This window comes from Globicephala melas, chromosome 14 (genome assembly GCF_963455315.2).
Source record: "Globicephala melas chromosome 14, mGloMel1.2, whole genome shotgun sequence".
Lineage (NCBI taxonomy): Eukaryota > Metazoa > Chordata > Mammalia > Artiodactyla > Delphinidae > Globicephala > Globicephala melas.
Window position 1 is genome coordinate 38,967,545 of NC_083327.1, and position 26,330 is coordinate 38,993,874.

The 26,330-nt window shown below is 41.4% G+C and overlaps 1 protein-coding gene across 4 annotated transcripts in view; it reads left to right on the forward strand.

Annotated features, from left to right (window-relative positions):
* ARMC2 (armadillo repeat containing 2) overlaps nucleotides 1–26,330 on the forward strand; it is a 133,735-nt gene that overhangs the window by 44,892 nt on the left and 62,513 nt on the right. For all 4 annotated transcript variants that reach the window (XM_060283959.1, XM_060283958.1, XM_030882875.2 and 1 more), the window contains 4 exons: nucleotides 5,213–5,315; nucleotides 6,933–7,156; nucleotides 21,801–21,946; nucleotides 25,906–26,005. In XM_060283959.1, the coding sequence (XP_060139942.1) occupies nucleotides 5,213–5,315; nucleotides 6,933–7,156; nucleotides 21,801–21,946; nucleotides 25,906–26,005 (573 nt within the window). The remainder of the gene's footprint in view (nucleotides 1–5,212; nucleotides 5,316–6,932; nucleotides 7,157–21,800; nucleotides 21,947–25,905; nucleotides 26,006–26,330) is intronic.

The window sequence follows — 26,330 nt, forward strand, 5'->3', positions numbered from 1 at the left end:
GTAAATATTACAAAGAAGATTAGAAATGCAGTGTTTGTTTAGAATCTTGAAAAAAAATTAAGGTGGTAAACTGACATCCCAGAATTTTGACCAGAAAGTACCATCTAAGGAACTAAGGCTGAGTACAGATAAAATGTTCAAATAAACGCTTACACATGGACTGTGGCAAGGCTTTTTAAAAAAAACTGACAACAGGCAAACACAGTCAAAACAGTCGCTCAGGTACCCTGACTGGAGATCAGTATCGGAGAGCAGACTGTGGTTTCTGCTGGGTGCTTGGTTCTATCACGTGATTTAATAAATAACTTCAGGGCTTCCCTGGTGGCGCAGTGGTTGAGAGTCCGCCTGCCGATGCAGGGAACACGGGTTCGTGCCCCGGTCCGGGAAGATCCCACATGCCGCGGAGCGGCTGGGCCCGTGAGCCATGGCCGCTGAGCCTGCGCGTCCGGAGCCTGTGCTCCGCAACGGGAGAGGCCACAACAGTGAGAGGCCCGCGTACCGCAAAAAAAAAAAAAAAAAAAGTAAATAAATAACTTCAGATAACTTGGGCTGCGGTCATAGTGGCCAGGTGCTTTATGAGGCCGCGTGAAACAGAACCAGCTGCTTGGTGGTCATAGAAGGCTCCTGTGAGGTGTTAGAAGAAAAGGCCAGACACCTTTAATAAAAGTATGTAGAAGCTCTGTCTCAAGCAAAATGATATCATTGTTTGAGGGCAGCCCTTTGTTGTCACAGCCATAAACAGTTGGAACCAAAAGATAAGACACAATTATTAGAGACCGTTCTAAGAGAGCCGCTAAAACAAATGAATGAAACTTTGTTTACCTGGTTTCATAAAAGTAAAAGCTATTAACACCCATAATTCATGTAATTTAAAATCTTAAAGTACACAGTGAAGGTGAGTGTTGGCATACTTACTAATAGTTTAGTAAGGGCGCCACTATTTCTTACTTTGAAGTGTTTCAAAGAGCAGGATATTCTGACTACACATGGCATGCAGTGTTTTGGAGAAGTACGTTCTTATTTAGCTGCCACCCTAAACTATTCACCCTCTTTGTAAAAACTGTGATGTGATGCAGAAAGCAACATTTCCTTGAAATAATGATTTCAGTAGTAGTTTAATCCCCTCTCATTGATGAAAATGGATCAGTTTTAATGAAACAGAAAGACCATAAACCACAGGGAGGATTTAAAGTCAGAAGTTATAAGTAGAGATGAAAAGATAACTGCACGCTTGCCCAGTTCCTTCTCCAGCCCTGGATTTGGGGCACCTCCTGGCCCAGGAGACCCCAGTGTGAGGCTGGAGGGCTCTACTGGTGTAGCTGCCCTGGGCTGGACCCAAGCAACCAGCTGCCCAGGGACTGCCTTTGTTTTTCATCCTAGGCATTGTGCTCTGTACCAAGTAAGTAAATAAATAAAAGAGAGAGAGAAAGGAAGAAGGAAAATGCCATGAATTTGTTAATGCTCTGCAGAGAAAATGTCATCTTGGTTATTAAAGGCGCCATTCAAATTATATACATGGCACAATTTAAATATTTTAGGGCAAAAGGCTGCGATCTGCCAGGCAGTGAACACATTCTGAACGAAACATACGTTTAGATAAAGCCCTTTCCATGACACTGACCGCCTGGCTGAATTGGGCAAGACTGCTAGGCTACAGTCCAGAGTGCGGAGGTGGGTGGGCTGTCCTTTTTGATCGAGTGTAGATGGCGGCCAGGATCGACCAACAAGTCCCACTTCCCATTTGCCACGTGAATCTTCTATAATGCTCCAGGCAAGACATCGCTTCCCTTAGACCTTGGTAATGGGGTTCTATGTAAATTTTTTTAAAGGACATCATAAAAAGCTGTTGAAGAAAAAAAAATTTGACAAAAAACTGAAGATAATAGGAGTAAAATTTTTTTAAATAACTTCTGCTAAGATTTTATCTACCAGTTTAATATTATAATTCAGACATTTAAAATTATTTATAGTTAAAAAAAAATCCAGTGAGTTTAATGTTAGTTCTGATTTCTTGCATTCTTTGGTTAAGTGGGGTTTGCCAGATAGCCATTTTCATTTTAACCTTTGTATCAAAAAAATCTTACAAAAATATATCTGCCTATTTTAAGATTTTTTTAGAGTACAAACATATATACAGTGTGAAAGCAACTACATTCAGGAAGGGAGGACAATCTAACATCCTATACAGGGGGAAAAACAGAAAAGAAATAGCAGTATGTCAACAGTGGCTATATATAGTGGCAGTGTTATGAGTGATTTTTAAACTTCCCTTTTCTTTAATTTTCCAAATTGGCTTTAAATAAAATAAACTCCTATGTTTAACATAAAGGTGAACTACCCCACTGCAAGAACCTACTTTGTGCCAGGGAGTGAAAGTGAATAAAATAACCCCTGCCCTGCAGGCTGGCCATGTAGCAGGAGAGACAGAGAGTAAACACTTCAAGTGCTAAAGGGGCTGATGAGCACTGTGGGAAAAAAATAAAGCAGAGTAAAGGGAATGGCCTGTGTTGGGGCAAGTGCTGTTTTATACAGGGTAGTCTGTATTCCTTGCATATAATTTAATGTTTTATTGTCTTTTTTGGTCTCAAAGTCATAATTTTACAGTTACCAAAAGAGAAGGTATAGGAATTTGCTCTGAATGTAAACTGACCTTATAGCAGGCCTGGAAATGGTGGGGTTTGTTGGGGTTTTTCTTAATGAAAACTCTGATACCAGGTGTTCTTTTGTTGTTGTTGTTGTTGTTTTCTTTCCCACTTTTCACTAAAAATATAAGACTTGGAGTGGGGAGTGAGGTTAGTTGTATTCATTCATTTATTCAGCAAGTTTCACTAAGTACATAGCAGATGCTATGTTCCACATGTAGAAAGAGTAACAAATCATGGTTTTGACCTCAAAGGCTCATACTGTAGTGGAAGATTGCCAACAGATTAAAATATATTCCTAGATATAAAGGGCAATATATATTTCCATTGATGCAGATTTTTTTTCTCTCTAGTCAGCTTTTTTTCCCTAGGTTTTTAAACAACATTTTAAAAATACCTAAACATTGAAAACATTTTTTTTAAGTTTCCATTTCCTTTTTTCATCCTGAGAACAGAAAGAATTTCCATTCTGCCACGTGTGACAGTTTCTGAGCCTTCCGTAGCAGAGCTTCTCAGACTTGAATGTACACACGATCCCCTGGCAAAGTTGTAAAATGCAGATTCTGGTTCAGTACGGCTGGTGGGGCCTGAGATTCTGCATTTCTAATACACACCCAGGTGATGCTGAGATGAGATGACATGGCCTGTCTGAGGAGCAGACTCTTCAGTTGCAAAATGGGAATGACTACAGCTAATTTGCAGGGTTTGCTCTGAGATGTCATGAAAAGCACCAGAGCAGAGGGGCAGACAGAAGCTGCTCCATGAATAATACTCACCTCCCCCTTTCTCTCCAGCTCGGGGCTGACCACGTTCACCTTGGTATTTCCTCCAGCAAACAGCACAGTGCCTGGTACACAATAGGAGCTCAATAATATTTGTGGATCAAATATAGAATGAATCTTTTAAAAATATGTCTGACAAATTCCATTATCTTTTTTTTTTTTTACTAGCTGAAAACTCATTAATAAACAATATTGAGGGCTTCCCTGGTGGCGCAGTGGTTGGGAATCCGCCTGCCAATGCAGGGGACACGGGTTTGATCCCTGGTCTGGGAAGATCCCACATGCCGCGGAGCAACTAAGCCCGTGCACCACAACTACTGAGCCAGCGCTCTTGTAGCAGCGCATGGTCTCTAGGCATGCGGGCTTCAGTAGTTGTGGCCCTAAATAAATAAAATTTAAAAAATAAGTAAACAATATTGAAGATAATTTTAAGGATACATTTTTTCTAAAGGAATTTTTTCTTTTTTTTAGATTAATTATTTTTGGCTGCGTTGGGTCTTTGTTGCTGCACACGGGCTTTCTCTACTTGCGGCGAGCAGGAGCTACTCTTCGTTGCGGTGCGCGGGCTTCTCACTGCGGTGGCTTCTCTTGTTGTGGAGCACGGGCTCTAGGCACGTGGGCTCAGTAGTTGTGGCTCTAGAGTGCAGGCTCAGTAGTTATGACGCACGGGCTTAGTTGCTCCGCGGCACGTGGGATCGTCCCAGACTAGTACTCGAATCCGTGTCCCCTGCATTGGCAGGCTTATTCTTAACCACTGTGCCACCAGGGAAGACCCTTTTTTTTTAAGGATACTTTTTAATTATAAAATAATGACCTATATGCCATCCTTTTCACACAGATATATTTATTTGTTCAGATGACCTCATTCCTACAAATATATTCTACACTCTTGCAATGAGGGCACATAGTATTTCCATCTTACAGTAGGTTATGTCTTTTTATGCATGGTGTTCACTGTTATACTTTTGTCACTGCTTAATATGAATAGTATTGATGTTCCACAATTTATTAAATTATTCTTAAATGTTGGGTATTTAGGATTTTTTATTTTAATTTTTACTACTTTACATAAATATGCAGCTAATTTAGACCATTTGATTCAGTCCTCCTATACTGTGTTTTTTTTTTAAAGAGTATACTTCCTTATTGCTTAATTTACTTGAATATTTTTCTGTGATTTAGAAGGTAATTTTAACCTTTGAACGTTACTTGCGATTTTCTCAGAGCATTCCAGAAATAGGCTTAAATATTGTAATAAATACATATGTATTATTTAATCAAATAATATTACTTTTTCATTTTATTTTATACAAATGATAAATATAATTGTACTTTTCCCCTTTCTTTTCTTTCCTTCACCTCCATGATGTATTCTTTTCTAGGTTAGTTTAATCTGAAATTTTAGTATCCATCTTCCTTTACTTTTGTGGAAGGCAATTACTCCATTTACTTAAATTTATCAACATCAGCCCCCCCCTTTTCCTCATATATTCTTTGAAAAATAATAATTTCACATATAAGCATGAGACTTTATGAAGTAAGAAATAAAGGCTTATCATTAAAAGGTGCTTACTCTAAATATCACTTACATTGTTTACTATAAGTGAGTTAATTAGATACCATAGTTGGCAAATATGAGGCCAAAACTTTTGAAAGTTGATTTCCTTAGAACTTTTATTTATGTTTTAAAAATTCTCTTGCCACACTTTTTAAATTAGATGTTTATGTTTAAAAATTATGGTATATCTTTATTTCCCTGCAGTGGAAATGTGATTTCTTTCTCTGCAGCTTAAAGTGAGTGGAAAGAATCTTCTTAATGTCTGCAAGCTTATATTTAAAATTAGCAGGAGTGAGAAGAATGATTCCCTGATTCAAAATGATGGCATTCTGGGTGAGTATTATTCAGCACTACCACTGAGCAAATGTTGTACTTGAGTATGAATGAAAAGTTTGGAGAGCAAAGTTATAATTAATGATAACTGGAATATTTTATTTTCTCATAATATTCAGAAGTTAAGTGATGCCTGTTTTTTCTCTGTCCTCTATGTTTTCCATGTTTCACTTAATGTATCCTTTGGAACCTAGGAGGATAGCCTGCTATTTTTTTTTAAATGCCTGTAGTAATAATATATAATTTATAAAGTGGTTCCTATTTAAAAATTCATTTCCTGGTCTTGGTTTTACTACTAGAAAAAATACATTTAATAGTGTTTGACATAATTGAAATGTTTGATCTTTTGATATAGTAGGAATGATTAGAACTGGGAAAACATCTATAACTGTTGTATAAAATTGACATCACAGTGTGTCAAATGTGTTTCAAATATGTAGATAGAGGAATTTTAATACATTCTAATTATCTAGCTAATAATGTGTAATTCTTTATATACCCTTAAATAATTAAGATGCTTAAATAGTTACCTAAACAGAAATCTTTTATGAATTAGTATTGTTGATCTAAGGGAAGGCAGCAACATGGAAAAGGCTTTAAGTCCTCTTTTTGCAACATAGGATAAATGGTCTTCTTCTTTCTTTTTTTTTTAATCCCAGCAGACAGGGACAAAGCCAGTACTGAAAGAAATTTCTAACACTGAATCAGCTCATTGAGAGTAAGAGACTAAAAACAAAGAAAGGTTCTGACAGATGATCACATTGACATTAATAAAAATTAATGTGAGATAGGCATGTTTAACTTTATCAGAGCTGCCTGGATTAATCCTAAAACCTAGTACTTGTATGTTATTTGGATGGATGTTCTTTAAGTTGTCTTGGGAAAGGGTGGATGTTATATTCGAAGCACCCCTTTCTACTGTTGAGATACTTTTAAAAGTTCCTATCTTGATTAACTTTCCATTCATACAGCAACCAGTATATTCTTTTTTTTTTTTTTAACCAGTATATTCTTAAAGGTTTGTTGAAATTTAACTCTTAAATTGCTTTGATTATTAGTTATTCTATAATAACTCAAACTGTTTGTAACCAAAAATAAAGTTTGGCAAATATTAATAAGAGGCAAGGAATTGTGGGCTTCCCTGGTGGTGCAGTGGTTGAGAGTCCGCCTGCTAATGCAGGGGACACGGGTTCGTGCCCCGGTCCAGGAGGATCCCACATGCCGCGGAGCGGCTGGGCCCGTGAGCCATGGCCGCCGAGCCTTCACGTCTGGAGCCTGTGCTCCGCAAGGGGAGAGGCCACAACAGTGAGAGGCCCGCGTACAGCAAAAAAAAAAAAAAAAAAAAAAAAGGCAAGGAATGGCACTCAGTTAAAAGAACACTTTCTTATTTACATATAATAATCCCATCTTTTTGCTGTCATTACTGTTACAGAGATTTGTCTTAGCTAAAAGTAAGCTTTCCTGTTTATGCCATGTGAGCAACTCTTCACAAACATTTGAATGTAGGTTCTGGCTAACATTTTACAAATCGTATTTGATGTTCACATACAAGTGCTTTAATATCTCTCTTTCCAGCTGTTCTACTCATCCATTTGTAATAATTCATCTTTTTGACAGAATCATTATTGGAGGTCCTGAGAAGTGAAGAGCTGCAAGCTAACACCGAAGCTTTCTTATACTGCATGGGGGTGATCAAATTCATTTCTGGAAATCCAGGATTTCTTCATGAAATGATTGGCAAAGGTGCTGTAGAAATATTGATGAATTTGATGACACAAATAAACGAGAACACCAAGAAGTCTGGTACACGTTTGCCTAATTCAGGCCACTTGTTAGTCCAAGTAAGTATTTTACTTGAAAGAGTTAGACGTGTAAAGTTAGTCTTCATGTTGTCTAATACCACTTACCTGCCAGTGGGTGTATCGGGAAACAGTTGGGCTGTTATCTGTAGCCAGGTGAGGGTGCCCAGCCTCGGGGATCAGGGTGGCAGCCCTAGCCACACCTCTGCCCCGTGTGTGCCCATTTCCTCTGGAAAGGCTATTCCATGGCTTTTCACGGAGCAGGTCTCCAGCATGTAGACATCTATTTCCACTACCCTGCGGAGAAAGCAAGCCTGGAAGAATGAAAAATTAGCACCTCTTCAAAACAATTGCATGTTATAATCAGAATTTTAATAGGCAGAGTGTTAACTTTCAGAGTTTAAGACAGGTCTAGCTTGGAGATTGTTCATGAAGATTGGTAGCTTATATCATAAATATTGTATCTACAATAAAGAAAACAGAATTTAATGACACTGAGTGGACAGTTGTTGAGGGCGTGTGTAGACGGCGGTAGCAAAGCCAGATACATTTAGTATGACCAGGGCAGGAAGAAAAAATGTGTTAGGTGTTAGAGTTTCATAACTTCTTTTGCGGCAGATTAAATTTCATAGTTGAATTATTTTCATTGGAGCTGCTTCAGGTCTCGTGTTCTTCTTTAGAAGAGATTTTACTCTTTAATAGCATTTGTATATCAGATAATAGCATCTTTGGTGTAATAATTGATGAGATTTGAAATGTGCTTGTCAGTTAATGGGGCTTGATCAAGGACTGCGTGCTCGAAGCCTTGGGGAAAGTGTGCTAAAAATTAGATTTAGGCCCTGCCTTAAAGATGCTTAAAGTGTATATGATAATTATTAATTTTGGACTTTGTGGTCTGTCTCCATTTCAGAAAAGACTGTGAAAACCTCCTTTAGTTATGAGTGATTCAAAATTCTACTGGATGTGCCACCTTTTGGCTAGGGAGACTTCAGAAACATTATTTTCATGCTGACAGTGTTATGGAGTTATTTAAATTTTTCCCTCAATGAAAATAGTTATTTGGGTTATATAATTATTATGTTTCTTGTTAAAATGCAAAAAAAGAAGTATGAGGAAGAGTGTAAAAATCACCTGAATTATTTTCACCCTTAGATAATCTACCTCCAACATTTTAGTAACCATTCTTCCATGCATTTTACATGCATATATATTATATACACTTACATATGTATAATTTTATATAATTCTTTTTATCACGAACGTCCTCTTTCTAAGAGTTGTTTTTGCTTGTTTTCTGTCACCCTCTTTTCCTCCTTGTTTCTCCTCCTGGTTCTCCCTGTTAGCCAATATTGTTCACACAGATGTGCTCAGCACCTTTTAATACACTCGTAGGTTTTCTCTTTTTTTATATAAATTTATTTTTATTTATTTGTTTTTGGCTGCGTTGGGTCTTCATTGCTGTGTGCGGGCTTTCCCTAGTTGCGGTGAGCAGGGGCTACTCTTCGTTGAGGTGCGCAGGCTTCTCATTGAGGTGGTTTCTCTTGTTGCGGATCACATGGTCTAGGTACGTGGGCTTCAGTAGTTGTGGCACGTGGGCTCAGTAGTTGTGGTTCACGGGCTCTAGGGCTCAGGCTCAGTAGTTGTGGTGCACGGGCTTAGTTGCTCCGCAACATGTGGGATCTTACCGGACCAGGGCTCAAACCCATGTCACCTGCATTGGCAGGCAGATTCTTAACCACAGTGCCACCAGGGAAACCCCACTCGTAGGTTTTCAAAAATGGAATATTCTGTGCACATCTCTTTTCTATTTTAACAATAGAAAAAAAACTCAATAGACTTATTCTTTTTATTGGCAGCATAATATTCTGTGATGAAGATGTACCTCAAATTCTCAACCATTCTTCCATTGAGATAGTCTGCTTTTAATTTTTACGTAAAAGCTTTTGGAATTCTTGTCTTGTTTTAAAAAGCTCTTTCATATATATATAGTTGTCCCTCAGCATCCATGGGGGACCTGCCCCAGATACTAAAGTCCACAGATGCTCAGGTCCCATACTCGGTCCTCTGTATCCACGGATACAGTACACCGTCCGTGGTTAGTTGAATCTGTAGATGTGGAACCTACAGATAGGAGTGCTGACTGGATATATGTATATGCATTTATATATTTATACATAATTTATAAATTTAAAAATAAAAACAAATATATAAATGTATTTGTATAGAATAAAAATATATAATTAAATCAGTTGGTATAAAGGAGAATTGAGTATTATTGTGACCCAAAATATATCAAATCCAGAGCTAGGACCTCTGGTATGCCAGTAAGTACAGTGCACTTCTCCCTACGCTCCTCTCCTTTCCCTCTTCCCTTGCTTCGGCCTCCTCAAACGCAAAACTGACTCAGTGGGTCAGATGCCCCTTTCTTGTCCCGAGGTCCTTGCGTCCCTCTAGGGCGTGGGGGAAAGGGCACGGTAGTAACTCCCTCCTCGCTGCCCACCACCGCTCACCGGGCACTGTCATCATCTCCAAAGCCTTCCTCTGAACCTGCCTGGGATCTGGCGGGGGAGGGGCTTACACAGCCCGAGGCCTCTCTCAGGAGCGCAGTCAGCAGCCCACATCCCAGTCCAGCAGAAGAAAGGGGCCCATTATTGCCTCCACCTGAGAACGTGCTCCCGCTGTGGTCACCAAGAGCCATTTGTGTCAACTGTACACTGTCACTATGTGTATGTACGTTTACAAATTTGGGGGAAGGGAGGTATTGTTTTAGGGTATTTCATTTGCAGAATCCCCTGAACTGGACATTCCCTTGTGTTTAATTGAAACAAAGAAAAACTGTTTTGTATCATCCAAATGATAAAAATGTAAGCAACTTGACTTCACCGTAAGAACAGATGAAAATCTCTACTCTTGCGAATGTGTCGCACTGACGGGCTTTTTACCAGCTCGCTCATGGGCACATTCACCCCAACAGATCTGGCCGTGGGCAGAATTGTTCAATTACACCAGCCTTCAGAACCGGTAACTCTAGCTCAAGGCATTTTTAAAAAGCAACTTTGTTCAATTGAAAAAATAAATAAATGACTTGCGGCTGTACTAATAGAATAATGTCTGTAAGCCAGAGAGAACACAGCAAGGCAAAAAGATAAGGGCAGGACTTCCTCTCCTTTATGACTTTAACTGCTGCTAAACTTTGTGCATTCTGCCATCCGACCCAGTGCGAGAGTCGTCCTGTCTCCCTAAAGCAGCCCTGTTGGAGGCCATTGAATGAGTAGAAGGCGTGTGAAGCTGGGTCCTGCAGGTTGTGTAGGATTTGGGAAACTGTCACCGAGGAAAAGGGATACGGTGTGTTTGGGGGCTGCTGAAAAGGTAGGTCTGTCCAGAGCAGAGAGTTCCGTGGGGGAGGCGTGGGAGGTGAGATTCAGAGGCTACGGTCATGGGCCTCGAATACCAGGCTGCAGAGTGCAGACTTGGAGTAACACAGAGCGGCTGGAGGTCAGTGCAAGGGGAGGAGGAGATGAGATCAGAGTGGCAGACAGGCGGGCATGCGCGAGATGTTAAACTGATAAAGGCCGAAAAGCTGAAATGTGGCAGGAGGAAAGTGTGTCAGTGGTACGGATGGATTGGAGGGTTAAGATCTCACACACAGCAGCCCCAACTGAGAGGTGTTGCTGCAGTTATTAGATTTTAGACTGATTATAATGGAGCTAAAGGATCGAGATCAAAGAATGGGCACGAAAGATAAAAAAGCTCCTCCACAGCATAGGGGCCAGTGATGCTTAGAGGAAAAAGTACTGAAGTGTTGAGATTTTTGAAAGTTTCCTTTGCATTGTTTCTTACATATATGTATTTGTGTACACGTACATATATGTTTATTACTGCACCACTGACATCAAGAGACATTGATTGCACAAGTGTTTGTGCGGTGGCTGCTTTATGCCAGGCGTGCTTTGGGTGGTTAGTGAGGCAGTGGAGGGCAAGAGAGCTGCCAGTAGGGGCCTACTTTTTTAAATTTATTTATTTATTTATTTATTTTTGGCTGTGTTGGGTCTTCGTTTCTGTGCGAGGGCTTTCTCTAGTTGTGGCAAGCGGGGGCCACTCTTCATCGCGGTGCGCGGGCCTCTCACTGTCATGGCCTCTCTTGTTGCGGAGCACAGGCTCCGGATGCGCAGGCTCAGCGGCCATGGCTCACAGGCCCAGTTGCTCCGTGGCATGTGGGATCTTCCCGGACCGGGGCGCGAACCTGTGTCCCCTGCATCGGCAGACGGACTCTCAACCACTGCACCATCAGGGAAGACCAGGGGGCCTACGTTTTGATGATCCGCATGTCCAGATAATAGTATTCTGATGCCCTATTCTTTGACAAAACTCTGGTACTTCCACGAGTTCAGTTCTACCTGTCAGATGCTTAATAGCATTTTGAGGAGAGGATGATCTTTGGTGCTCAGAGGGACCAGCACCACTTCCCACTAAGTGGAAGGATTAATATTCCCAGTCTGGCAAAACTGGAGACGGGAGTTTGTCTGCAAAATCATTAGCGTAAAGAAGGTTAATCTGTGCACGATCACTAAATTCCAGAACGTTAGGCTTTCGGGAGAGCTCCTTGAAACCTGGAAAATGAGAAATACCAGATAAAAGGCTAGGCCCTCTAGATTCCAGCATTAAATTGCATCACTTAAGGAGGTGACACAGACGAAATAGGGGTTTGTCAATATTAATCTCAGTGGATTATCAGGAGGTGTTAGGGTTCATTTCTGGCTTATAAGGCCCAACAATTGGGAAGGGATAATACAGGAACTGAGGAAAATTCCTGGAGTCACCTCCACCAGAAAGTCTGTTGTCGTTTCCATCGTGCCCCCTTTCTGGGGACTGGAGAAGAGTCTTTTGTATGCGTCACAGTCACAAACAAGCCCCAGCTTCCCTGGTGTCTCATTTGTCCTCTTGTGTCTTGGGGACACTATGTACAAAGCTGCTTTACCGTAATTGAAGCAAATCTCAAGGTACTCACATTTACAGTTAGGTAACTTGTAGGTATATAACGTAACTATTAAACCCAGGTTGATTTAAACTAATGTTCCTATTTTTATGGATTCCTGTGTATTTCCAGCCTTTTCTTCTTTACAGCCTGACCCACTTGATCTTGAGTTCAATTCTTAGAGAAATATATTCTTTCCCTGCTTCAGATTTAACATTTTTGAAGTTAGAACTGTCTGGCGCCCCCCCACCGCCCCCAGATAACATGGTTTCTTTCCTTCGTCTTACACCTGGTCTCTCTTCTCTGACCTCCAAACCTGCCACCCAGAGGGTCCTTCAAGTCCTAATCTTTCACCCTTCTTGCTCAGTACAGCTCCACTGTCCAATTCTTCCTTTTTCTGAGCGGAAGTTTCTCAGGAAGGTCGGTCCTCCCACCCCTTGGCAGTCCCTCTCCTCCACTTTGGCTCTAGAGTGTGGGGAAAAGGAGAGTGAATTAAGCAGAGATTTGACCCTGGGTAGCTCAGAAAATGATAATGTTATTGTCAGAAATTAGAGGGTTACGTAAGGGAACTGATTTGGCGAGAGGAGGGAGGGAAATGATGTAATTAGCCCTCGTGTAAAACTTGAAGGTGCCAGCAGAACAGCCAAGCGGGACTGTCCGGTGGGAAATTGGAGAGAAGACCCCGTGCTTAGCAGAGAAAGTAAAGCCAAAAAAGCAGACTTAGCGTCATCTACATGGAGTTGACCGTTGAAGTCAAGAAAGACGATGATACTACTCAAGGGGAGAGTAGAGGGAGAGAGGAGGGCTAGAGGAGGGCTGAGGACAGGTTCCATAAAATGGCCAGATTTGTGGAATAGGGAGAGACAAGAGAAGTGACCAGAAAATTCAGGGAGGACAGTGTGTGGAAGAGGGTAGAGATTTTAAGAGCAAGGATTGGTCAGCTTTGGCAAGTGCTACGGCAAGCACACGGGGGAAGAGGAATTCCGCTACTGTGTGGGGCAATCTGAGTGGGCAGGTGGGGTCGCGTCCTGTTGCAGGGGGTCTGTCCACACTCTCTTTAAATCTTAAATGATTTCTTTATCTCTGCACTTTTAAATTAAGAGATGTTTTGGGGGCTTCCCTGGTGGCGCAGTGGTTTGAGAGTCCGCCTGCCGATGCAGGGGACGCGGGTTCGTGCCCTGGTCCGGGAGGGTCCCTCGTGCCGCGGAGCGGCTGGGCCCATGAGCTATGGCCACTGGGCCTGCACGTCCGGAGCCTGTGCTCCGCGGCGGGATAGGCCACAGGGGTGAGAGGCCCGCGTACCGCAAAAAAAAAAAAAAAAAAGATGTTTTGATATAGTTGGGTTTTTGTTTTTTAATTTCTAAGCCCTAGAGTAAACTCCCCACCTTGGCTAATGCGAGTTCACTCCTGTATTGTGTATTCCACGTCCCGAGCACATGGTACTGTCGCCTTCCAGAGCGCTGATGGTCCCTCTGGCTTTGGGCCCGGCGGGGACAGGTCTCAGTGCTGCCTCATGGACTAGTGATGGGAGCATAGGCCTGAACTGGCGGTTCAGCTCTGACATTCTGTGAGCCTCGCCCTCCTCACCTCCCAGTGACTGGCCGTGCCTGGGGTAGAGGGTAGTCAGGCGAGTTAAACAAGATGATCTATTGAAGCACCTAGAACAGGACATGGCACGTAGATGGCACTCAGCAGAAATTTATTAAACAAAGTGAGATCAGAATTCCAAAACTTGAAGCTTCGGGCTTCCCTGGTGGCGCAGTGGTTGAGAGTCCGCCTGCCGATGCAGGGGACATGGGTTCGTGCCCCAGTCCGGGAAGATCCCACATGCCGCAGAGCGGCTGGGCCCATGATCCATGGCCGCTGAGCCTGCACGTCTGGAGCCTGTGCGTCTGGAGCCTGTGCTCTGCAACGGGAGAGGCCACAACAGTGAGAGGCCCGCGTACCGCAAAAAAAAAAAAAAAACCTTGAAGCTTCAAAGAGCAATTATTTCTGATAAGAAAAAATTAATCACAACAATTAAGATGACAGAGTTAAAGATGGATTTCATCTTTGTGTATTTTGTGTGTGTGTGGCTTTCCTTTTTATCTTTTAGTTTGAACTCAGTATAGGTTCACAAGATGTTGCAAAAATAGTAGAGGGGTCCTATTTACCCAGTCACCCTGCTTCTCCCAGTGATGACATCTTACGTAACTGTAGGACATTATTAAAAGGGGGAAACTGATATGAGTACGATACAATTAACTGTTTTACTTATTTGCATATTATTTTTGAGATTAGGTGAGTCTCTTTTTGTCACAGTATTTAGTTTGGTTATTAAGCTTGCTAATTTTTTAATGATGTATTTGTTAGTGGGAAGGGGAGCTATTTCTGCTTATGAGGTTTCCTTCCTATAAAGGAATACCCAGTAGTGTAATGACCACTCGGTCATCCAACTGGCATGAGAGAGCGGGCAGTCAGAGCCTACTCTTCCCTTTCCTGGGAAAGGGCTACATATAGGCAACTCTTGTTCAACTTTGACTCTCCACGGATGGCATACCTGAAGATTTGGGGGCAGTCAGAGGTCCCAAACATGTAACGCCTTGGGCTTTGAATTAGAAATAAGAGAGAGACTAAGGCAGATGGGGAAGAAAGTTGAAGGATGTAGTTTATAGCTGAGGTGGGTGTGCTTTCTAATCCTGAACCCCTGAATCAGATTTGCCCACCCAGTCACAGGCCACACCTGCCCCAGGAGGAGCAGAGGAGAACACCTGTGCTCACCAAGCAGGAAGTGAGGGGTGGAGAGTGACCAGGAGATTATGCTAAGAAATGTCACCTCACAAGGAAGGAACATCAGGTGTGGGAAGTAAGTATTCCTATGCCACCTGCTTCTGGGGAGAGCCATTTGCTTTTCAATTGCTGTCATATCTGCTCAGTCTCATCTCTTCCCTGTAGACATATTAGTTGTGGCAATAAAGAAATGTCACTAACTTTAACATGTAATTCTGAAAATCAGTGTTATTACTCTGCAGTTCTTAAAGCATTATCTTTTTCAGACTCATTTTCCTTATTTTACTGCTCTGGCATTCTATGTAGTCTAGATGACATTCAAATTTCAGCTGTATTGATACATATAATGGCCACAACTGGAAGAATCAGCTACCTACCCATTTTACCAAGGTAACTGACATAGTGGCAGTAAATGGAGAAACAATAACAAACATAGGCAAATGTTAAATAAGAGTCTCAAAGTAGGGCACTGGAGCTTGAGGGCAGAACCATTTCCTGCAGAAGTAGGACACTCATGGTAGGAATGTGCCAAATGGGCTCCACAGCCAGGCACCAAGCATTGCTGAGGATTGCGAATTAATATGACTTTCACATGCATGTATCTTAACTCCAAGAAAATGCTTAGGAAGTCTTGGAACTAGTGGTTTCATGTATATAGTGGCATCTTACAATTGGTTTCCTTTTTCTCAGGCAGAGCTGTACTAATCATACATGAGACAATATGAAACTTCTTGGGTTACCACATGGGCTCTGGTTTTGGCATATATGTGGTCTCGATCGGGCACAAATCCAGAAAATGAATATGCTTTCATTAATAGAGGGAGATGGTTTTGCTGAGGTTGGAAAATGGTGTGGCTTTGGTCTTAAATCATTTGACACTGTTTGTGGTCTCTGGCGGCTGTGTTTATTCTTTCACATCATCAGCGGGAAGTGAACCATTTTGCAGTTGGCAGTTAAGTTGAGATAAAGCTCTAGGGATTTTGGTTATGGATATTCCAGATGATTGAGCAATAAAATGAATGCTTTTAGGAGACAGTCAAATGGAGCAGGGGAGACAACAGATGAGGAGTCGTTAGAGCCCCAGATGCCCACCTACCTGGAGCTGGTAGACTTTCTGAGCTTCAGTTTCCTCATCTGAAAGTTGGAGCTCAGGATACCTTTCCTGTCTACAACATTCAGGGAGCAAATGAGATCAAGCTCACAAGATAGCTTTATAAAAAATAAAGTAGCTGCTCATATTTTTTTCATAATAACATTCAATGTATAAAAATAAAATGACTCATGATGCTAATTTTGGTAGAGGAAGCATAATAACTTTCAGACTGTTAGTTCAATTTTCAATTGCATTATGTTCCAAAGTTTTCTTTGAAAGCCGGTTTTTTGAAATTGGGAAAATATTTCTCCAAGGAATAATAATACCATGATTGACGGTGAAGTTCCTGGGCTAGCCAAAGAGCCTGTTCAATTTCTGATGCACCTAAACGGGAATTCTCTGGTGGGCTGTGAGCTGCAAGCCCCTCTGATCTGGGCCAGCTCTGATGGCTGAATGCCTCCTAGGGCAGAAGAATCTGGTGAGTTCCCTGAGGACTGAGGACTCTGATGGAGGGAGAGTGCAAAGGGAGTAGAGAAGTCATCCACTCGAGAAATGAGCAGTATATGGAGGCCCAGGTGGACCAACCAGCCCTCCCCACCGTGCGCACACCCCCCTGCAGTAGAGAATGCTGGGGATGAGGCCACAGCTGCTGGGCCTGCACTGTCATTCTTAAGTTCATCGATCTAAATCAGGAGGGCCTCATATTTTAAGGCAAATATTTCATGTGTTTGCTTAGGTTTTTCAAATAATAATTGGAAACATAATTTAAAATCGATAATGAAGTACCTAAATTGATTTTTTTAAATGCTAAATCTTTTGAATTCTAATTTTGCTTTACTAAAATGCTTTTTGAGCCCTTATAAAATAATCACTTCTTGATAGAATTTTTCCCTTTAAAATGGCTCTCCCAATGTTGACTGCATGGTGAAGACTTTGAGGCCCAACTAATTCAGTGTGAGATAGGACAGCTTTGCCAAACTCACCAGGTGTTTTACCTGGAGATGCTGATTGAGGTTGGGGCCCAACCTGACGATCAAGGAGTTTGGGGAAACCCAGAGAGAAAAAGCTGCCGCAGGAAAAGTGAGCACCACAAAGCTGTAACGTGTGTGTGGCGCAGTCATTTTCCAGCAGTAGATTAGCGACCAGAATCACACCAGCATGTTTCTTCCCTGACACATACCCAACATTTAGGTCCCCTTTTGTCCCAGACATCATCTAACAGCTGCTAATAAGCAAGGACACTTAAATTTTTATCAATCCTTTTTGTGGATTACCAGTTCCACATTCTTCTCCTTTTTCTTCTTCCCACTGGTCGCCTTCTGACTCAGTATATCTGTCCCAAGGGGTTGCACATTAAGTGATGGGAAAAAGAAGAATGGAAACTCCTGTTTTTCAGTTTGCTCTTGCTTGGTGAGATGACAGTTCAGAGGTTGGGAATTGTTCCAGTAAAGTCCTCTAGAAGCTAAACAAGCATCTGTGTATGCATCTGACTTCTACTTCTTTTTCTTTCTTTGTCATAAAGTGTTTGACATGGCTTAAAAGATTATATGCAGTAAAATAGAAGAGTACATAACTCAGTGGAATTAGGAACAATATAAACTAGAATAGAAAGTTAAGAAAGGAACAGATACATTTCTCCCAGCACGAAGCTCGGACTTCGGTGAACTCCTGCTTTGGGTGCAGGCCCAGTGGGTGGGCTTTCCTGCGGGGTGGAAAACAAAGACTCAGCGGCAGAGCACACAGCTCATTAACAATTTCTGCAAATACATCTCTGTTAAAAAGTTGGAGCGAGGCTGAGAGTTAGGTGGGTTGACTTGGAATTTGCTTTTACTGTTACCACAGTATTTAGCTAGACTCTCCTCCCACTGATCTCTTTATATTTTTCCCAGAAAAAGCCACTTGTCTGTGCTCAGCGTTCAGCCCCAGCCCCTCCCGCAGTGAGATCATTGGCTCACAGCCAGCCTTTCAAATGGGGGGCCTTCACGGCTGCATCTGCCTGGCGACCTCCTCCTGACCCTCCTCCCCGGGGATTTAAGCTCTGATTTACCACCAGCCCTCTGCTAATGCCGGCACTTTCTTGTCAGAGGCTTCTTAAAGGGGAAAAGCCTCCTTTTCTGTCTCCTGTCTCCCTTGTCCCTTCATTTCCTTCCTCCTCCTCCTTTCCTTCTTTCCCTTCCTCATCCCCTTCTCCTGATGTGTATCATCCAGTAAGCTTTTTTTTTTTTTTTTGCGGTACGCGGGCCTCTCGTTGTGGTCTCTCCCGTTGCGGAGCACAGGCTCCGGACGCGCAGGCTCAGCGGCCATGGCTCACGGGCCCAGCCGCTCCGCGGCATGTGCGATCTTCCCGGACTGGGGCACGAACCCGCGTCCCCTACATTGGCAGGCGGACTCTCAACCACTGTGCCACCAGGGAAGCCCCATCCAGTAAGCTTTTTATGGGCATATTTATTGTCCTCTGGGTAGGAAAAGGAATAAGAAACTGTTTGGACTGTGGAGGAGCTCACAGTGGGAGAGAAGGTACCTGAAACTAGTGAGTGGTTAGGAGTCTGTGATGGGTGTGGAGCAGGAAGGTCTGTTCACCTGGAAGAGAAGCAATCAACCGCTGAAAAGTCTTCACAGAGGAGAAGTGAGCCTGAGCTGGGTCCATAAACCCGAGCAGGAGGTGAGCACGTTGGAGAGGGGGCGGCAGAGTGTGATGGAGGGGGACATTCTGGGCAGAGGCAGTGGTCCGTTCAAAGGCTTGGAATTGTGAAAGGATGAGGTGCAGAGTCTGAAAGATAGAGAGGGAGGAAGGGGGAGGTGAAGGAGATGAGCTTGAGGGGGGTGAACCGCGCTTTAGGAGTGAATAGCCTTTAGGATACGGATTTTGCCCAGTAGGCCACCGGAAGTCAGAGGAAGTCTTTGAACAGGGAAGGTTGGGTTTCCAGATGCTCCCTCTGGCAGCAGGGAGATGCTGTGGGGAGATGAGCCCAACAGTGGAGAGAGTGGAAGGAGCCCATGCGGGGAGTGTAGAGTTTGGGAGAGAGATGAAATGGGCTTAAACAGAACCAGCAGCCTTGAAGATGGGAAGAAGAGGTAGAACAGGTGATCAATCAGCTGTTGAAAGGGAAGGAGGGAGAGGAGTTAGGAGCCTAGGAAGGAGCTGCTGTCGTGAATGAGATGAGTAGGGAATACACTAGTCCCCCTCCAGGAAGTCCATTTTTCTTTCATCGATTATTTTTTTATTCCTCCGCTCCTTTTAAATCATCTTAAAATCCATCTACCTGAGATATTGTCTGATTCATCCATGGTTTTCTTTCTATTTATACCAGTGTTTCCTTTGTAGGTATTAATCCATTCGTCCATTCCATCAACAAATGTTTATTGAGGACCCACTGTGTGCCAGGCACTAGATTTGGGCCTGGGGGGCACAATGGTGAAAAGACAAAGTGTATCCCCTCACTGAAGCTTCTAGTATAGAGAAATAGACAATAAAACATAATATTAAATAACCTAACATGAAGTAGTTTGTGGGGGGTGTGTGGTATGAGATGAAGTTTGAGGGGTTGGCAAGAGTCAGACCATACCAGGCCCTGTACACCAAGGTCAGGAAATGGAGTCATATTCTAGGAGCAATAGACAAAAAGCCAGTAGGGCTTAGGGTGACAGAAAGGCAAGATTCTGGAATGTGTCTGAAGTTTTGCAACTTGAGACACTGTGTTGATGCTAGTGTCATATATTGAGGCATCACTATGTATTTTTCAAGTGCATGGTATATGTTTCATGTATATTATTCTGCTAGCATCACAACTGACAAATTTGGAAACATTCAACTCACTCAACTCCCTGTGCTCCATACAATGTGATTGATACAGGCAGTAAATAGATAGGGATTTAAAATCAGGTGATGTGTCACATATAAATGTATGCTTCCACTCTTGATTGGGGCCATTTATAAAAGTTATGTATTCGGGGCAAAAGAACCATGAGCTGTCTTAACTTTTTCTGATGAGGTGAGAAAAAGGGTTGAAAGGGAGAAAAAAAACTCCACCAAAACTGAGGTTGAAACAAGAAAATCTCCTAAGAAAAGTCTGGTCCCTCCTGCTGACAGCACCCCCTGCCAGAGGTTGAGTTAGGGAGCCAGAAGATGACAACAGATTGAGGTGCCCAATCTGTGAAGCCTTGGGGGCCAGGGAAGGGGAGGCGTTTGTGTGCACCGTGGGTGGAATGAATGTTCCATGATCTGCCACGGTCTCTGTCTGTCTGGTTCAGGCCAGGATTCACTTGGGCATCTGTGCTGTTTGGTGTCGGAGTGGGGAAGCCTCTGAGTTTCCCTTTGGATTGACATAAACCAGCAGTGGTCCAGTGCCTGGGCTGTCTCTGAAGAAGGAGAACAGGTAGAGCCAGGATCCGATGATGAGAATTTTCCATTTTATGGCAGTGATGGCTTGAATAGACTTAGCTTAATAGACTGCGTTGTCGATCCCTGGTAAAGTGGAATGCTAGAATAGTTTGTTTCCCCTCCAGTGCTTTGGATACTGAACCTTTCCGGGAAGAATTTACTAAATTGCTACGTAAGTGAATTGACTACAAAAGACTTGCCCACATTTATTTGAACATTAATTTTATTTTCTCTGCTTTAAAAGGTAGTGGGTTATATTTTAACAAAATCTTTTTGTTGCGGTTGTTACAAAGGAAAACTAATCAAAGGTACATGTCATCTTAATAATTGTTTTCAAAGTTTATTAATTATGGCTTTATATTTACATAATGCTCTACAGTGTACAAAAACAGTGTTACATTTTTTCCACCTGATACACACAACCCTGGCTGGTGAGCAGGGGTTGTAACCCCCTTTTCACAGATGAGGAACTGAGGGAGCTGAGGAACGAGTGAGTGCCTCAGTCGCTTATTTAGGAAGAGATTTCGGACTTGAATCTCCATCCTTTCACTCCACGGCCAGCGATCTCCCTTCTTCTGCATTTTGGGTGTGAAGACCCACAACAAAGGCGGGGATGGGACCCATGACTTTTGAGCTCCTGTTAGTTAATCAGCAGTGGCAATGCCACGCATGCATCTCATCTCATTGAATCCTAATAACTCCAGGGCAATTATCACCATCCCCGCTTTACTGTTGAGAAAAATATGCTCTGGGAGGTTAACTAACCTAAACTGGTGAGTGGTAGGGCTGGGATTTGACCAAGCCATCCAACTTCCAAGCTGACTCTCTTAACCAGTAGCCTGCCTGTACTATCTCACGAGGAAAGATCACCCTGCATATTTAAAATTATTAGATAACAGCAACTTTCATTTTATGGATTTATTAAATTGTTCTCCATTTTCAGACAAGGGTTAAAGTACATAGCTTTTCTGAACATTTTTTACAAAATAAGACAAATTTGCAAGACATCAGTTCTTGCCACTTGGAAGAGAATGAGACTAACAGTCTTAAATATTCTTTGGCTATAGCATTGTTATTTGATGGTATTTATAAGAATATGGAACAAGGAATTTCTGTCCTGTGGAACTCATGTGGCATGTCACAGGGTCAGTGGATGATCTTATGACTTCTACTAAACCCAGATGACGATTTGCTTAACCCTGGGGTTTTGGTATACTAATTGCTTCTTAACACGAATATTTCATTCATTACTTTTGAACCAAAGTAGGCTTTCTTTGTATTCATTTCTTGGTCTTCATTTTGTGCTACTTGTGCATATAAGGCCCATGTTCTCGGATGGGAGATGCATAACAGGGCCTCGGTTTAGCTACTCATGTAGCGAAACGTATGGTATGAATTATGCTGTGCCGATTAGTGTTGCTGTATTTTCTAATTTTAAAAAATGACACTAATGTGTTTTTTTTCATAGATGACTGCTACGCTGAGAAACTTGGTTGACTCACCACTAGCAAGAAGCAAGTTGCTAAGCATCAGTGCCCTTCCCCAGCTCTGCACGGTGATGGAACAGTACATAGGTGACAAGGAGGTCTGCACCAATGTTGCCAGAATATTCAGGTAGGTAGACTAGGAAAACAAAGTAGCCTTACAAAAATGCTGATGTTTAGATTTAGGGGGTTGTTTTTAATATTTGTGTGTGTGACTGGCAAGGAATCCTGTTTTTACTTTTTATGTCACCTCAAAGAAAAGGTAAATCTAGTGGCCTGAGTTTTTAAAAAAATGATTTAAACTAATGACTTCATTTCTTATGTATTTCTGTTGTGATTCTAAACTCATTGATTTTAAGTTACTGTAACTAAAGCTGTGAGTTGTCCTAGTATTTTTACAAAACAAACAAACAAACAAAACTTCCTCTCTGCTTATCGGAGATAAAGAGCTATATCACAAAACATGGCAAACCTTCTGGTGCGCTTGGAAGCAATGCTTACGGATTTTAACTGAAAACGGAGGCCATTGCTTAGAAAGACTGATCTGACTTAATTTGTAATTGAAGGTCATTTTATTTCAGCTGTTTGGCTGAACTTTGGCTCACACATTCACTAGTCATGTTTACACTTACTTTTCTCCAGAAGCAATGATCACCTGAATCCAGGCTGCCTCAAAGCAAGATGTGGCTAAATTTCGGAACTGTCTTTAAATTATGCATTTATATTTCTTCCCTCACTGCTCTTTGCTATTGTTTTTACATAATGATCCTTCTCAAGAGACCTGGGCCTTTCTTGAACTATAATATTGTAGTTGTTTAATGAAATACAAAATTTCCTGAAGACTGAATTGGTAATTGACCCCAATATGAGGATGTGAGTCCAGCTTTGATCTTTTAGCACTGTGCTTTCCTGTCTGGGTACTTCATTCTGGGTACTTAGTCCCATTTTGAAGCACTATAAAATCATAAAAAGTTTATTTTTGTATATGGTGGCATGTAGAGATCCAATTTAATTTTTTTTTCCCCCACGTGGACAGTTTTCCCAGCACATGTTATTGAATACACCATTCTTTTTTCACTGTGTTTGAATGCCTAGTCAGTAGAACACGAGGTTCCATATACTTGCAGGCCTGTTTGTGGACATTCTGTTTGGTCCGTCTTCAGACCAGTTCCATGCTGTTTTTACTATTCTGGATTTAAGTCTTGCTGTAGGATAAGATGAATCCCTCACTTCTTTTCTCCTTTAAGATCCAAATTCTTATTTTCTCTTCCTCATGAATTGGAGAATCAGCTAAAGTCCATGACAGGAACTTTGGATTTTTTTTTCATGAAACTACATTGACTGTGTAGAGTATCTGGGACAGACGTGGGGATAATTGATTAGCATCTTTATGACATCGAGTCTTCCATCCACAAACATTTGTGATGTCTTCTTCTTTTAATAAAATTGTATAACTTTCTCCAAAAAGATTCTGTACATCTTTTGTTAGATACATTTCTTCACGGTGCTTGCTGCAATTATGAATGCAGTCTTCAAAAAAAACAATTCTAATGAGTGTTGCTAGTGTTTATGGATAGTATTGATGTTTGCTTATTAATCTTGTATCCAGGACATCTTTTTGGTACGCGGGCCTCTCACTGTTGTGGCCTCTCCCGTTGCGGAGCACAGGCTCCGGACGCGCAGGCTCAGCGGCCATGGCTCACAGGCCCAGCTGCTCCATGGCATGTGGGATCTTCCTGGACCGGGGCACGAACCCGCGTCCCCCGCATCGGCAGGCAGACTCTCAACCACTGCGCCACCAGGGAAGCCCCAGGACATCTTGATTAACATTAGGTCTAAGAGTTAGTGTATAGATTCTCTTTGATTTTCTATGCAAATTATATGCAAATAAGTACTTTTGGGTTTTTTCCGATGATTACAACTCTTGGCCCCTGTCCCTACCTTTTTCTTGGGTGTGTGGCTTAGGATGTCCAATACAAAGTTGTGAGAGTGTTGAACCAGCTGACTTTCTCCTGAGTTGAAAGGAAATATTTTTGTGGTTTTGCCAGTTGAAATTAATGTTTGTTGTAGGTTTCTGTAGATACCCTTGGACAGTTAAGGAATAATTTTCTCTCATTAATGGATTTTAAGTTTCCTTGAATACTTGCCTCGAATGTATTTTGATTATGTGGATTTTCTTAACAGATTTTCTCATGTTAAGCCATTATATATTGCTAGATTTGCTTAACTAATATTCTGTTTAGTATTTTTCATCTATGGTTATGAGTTACATTGACCTGTATGTTTCCTTTCTCATACTGTCCGTGTCTGGTTTTAGTGTCAAGTTTATACCAGCCTCATAAAATGAGCTGGGATATATTCCAACATTTTCTCTCTTCTAGAAGAATTTCTGAAAATTAAACTTACCTGTTTCTTGAAAAGTTTGTAGAACTTGCTTGAAAGCTGTTTTATCCTGGTGTGTGTATATGTGTGTGTGCATGCATGCATGCATGCATGTGTGAATGTCATTGACAACTGATTCACTTTCTTTAATAGTTATATGTCTAGTCATATTCCTATTTCTACTTGATTCAGTTTCTAAAAGTTATATTTTTATAGGAATTTGTCCATTTAAGTTTTCAAACTGTATAAAGTCATCCCAAATATTCTATTATCCTTTTAATCTCTATTCTATCTCTAATTATGCCCCTTTTGTTTATATTATTTATTTAAGAAATACTTATACAGTGCCTGCTATGTGCCAGGCAATGTTCTAAGCACTTTCCAAATACTAATTCATTTATTCCTTATAACAGCTTTAAAAGGTGGGTACTATTATTATTATCTTCATTGTACATATGAGGAGACTGAGGCATAGAGAGGTTTGGTAGTTTTCCCAGGGTCACACAGCCATGATTTAAACCAGGTAGTATGGCTCTAGAATTCATACATTTAAAAGCTATGTTACACCACCTCTTCATTTTGATATTGATTTTTATTCCTTATTTTGATGATTTGTGATGTTTCTCTTTTTCTCTTGATCAGTCTTGCCAAAGGTTTGACAATTTATTAGTTTTTGTGAAGAACCAACAGATTATTGAACCACTCTGTTGTATGTTTATTTTGTATTTTATTCCTTCTGTTCTTATCCTTAATAATCCCTATCTTCTATTCTTTGGGGATACATTATATTTTCTTCTGTTTTGATTAGAAATTCCTTTCTTTTCAGCTTTCTTAAGGTTATAAATTTTCCTCTAAATACTGCTGTAGCTGCATCTCACAAATTTTGATTTGTAGTGTTTTTGTTATTATTCAGATATGTGTTTTTCTATTTTCTTATTGATTTGACCCACAAGCTATGTGTTTTTAAATTTCCAAAAGTAAGTTTTTTAAACAGTGTGTTTTTCATTGATTTCTAATTTAATTGTACTTTGACCAGAGAATGTGATCTGAGACACTGGTTCTCTGAAAATTTACTGAGACTTGTTAATGGCCTGTTAACATGATCAAGTTTTTAAAATATTAGTGATGTTTTACCTATTAATCTATCACTTAATGAGAAATTTATGGACATCTCCCAATTTGAGGTAGGTTTGTCAACTCCACCTTGTGAGTTTCATTGTTTTCTTGCTTACTTTTGAAAATTTGAAGCTATTTTCAAGGCTTTTTGCCTTAAGGTCTATCTTGCCTGATATTAATATACCACTAACAGCCTAGTATATTTGAGCATTTTAACATTTACTTCTACTGGAGTCCCAGGAGATTGGTTGATATCCATCCAGATTTTGTGTAAATTTCTTCGCTTGTGTCTTCTGAACCACATGGGCAGTGTAAATTCATACCTTGTACATGTGTTAGAGGCTTCAGGTTTCTGTTTTTCAAAGAACTTGAAAAAAAATCTTCCCTCCTCCCACTCTGTGCCCCCAGAGTCTAGAGCAGACAGCGCGCCTCCTTGAGGCTTCCCTGGACCGGTGTGTACAGTATTTCCAGACTGCTTTTCATGCACAGAACAGTGCTTTGAAGGTCTGCATTTAAAGTGACCCTAGGTATAGTTGAACTTTATTGAAAAACAAAGTTTATTTTTATTTTTTCCATTTGACATTTCTGCAGCAAAGTTACTACTTATCATGACTGCTGTGTAGCCTTGGCCAACTACTCCAGATGTTATGCCTTGTTTTTGAATCTGATAAACAAATACCAGAAGAAGCAGGTCAGTTTTTCATACATTTAATTCTTCAGTGTGTCTTTGCATTGGTGTATTTGTGTAAGCCCATGTTTTTTTTGTTTTTTTAAATATTTATTTATTTGACTGTGTTGGGTCTTAGCTGCGGCACGTAGGCTCAGTAGTTGCAGCCGGTGGGCTTAGTTGCCCCGCAGCATGTGGGATCTTAGTTCCCTGACCAGGGATCAAACCTGCGTCCCCTGCGTTGGAAGGCAGATTCTTTACCACTGGACTGCCAGTCAAGTCCCTGTGTAATCCCATGTTGAATAAGTTTATGTTTTGAATGTATAGGTTTCTATTAGAAGCTTCCATC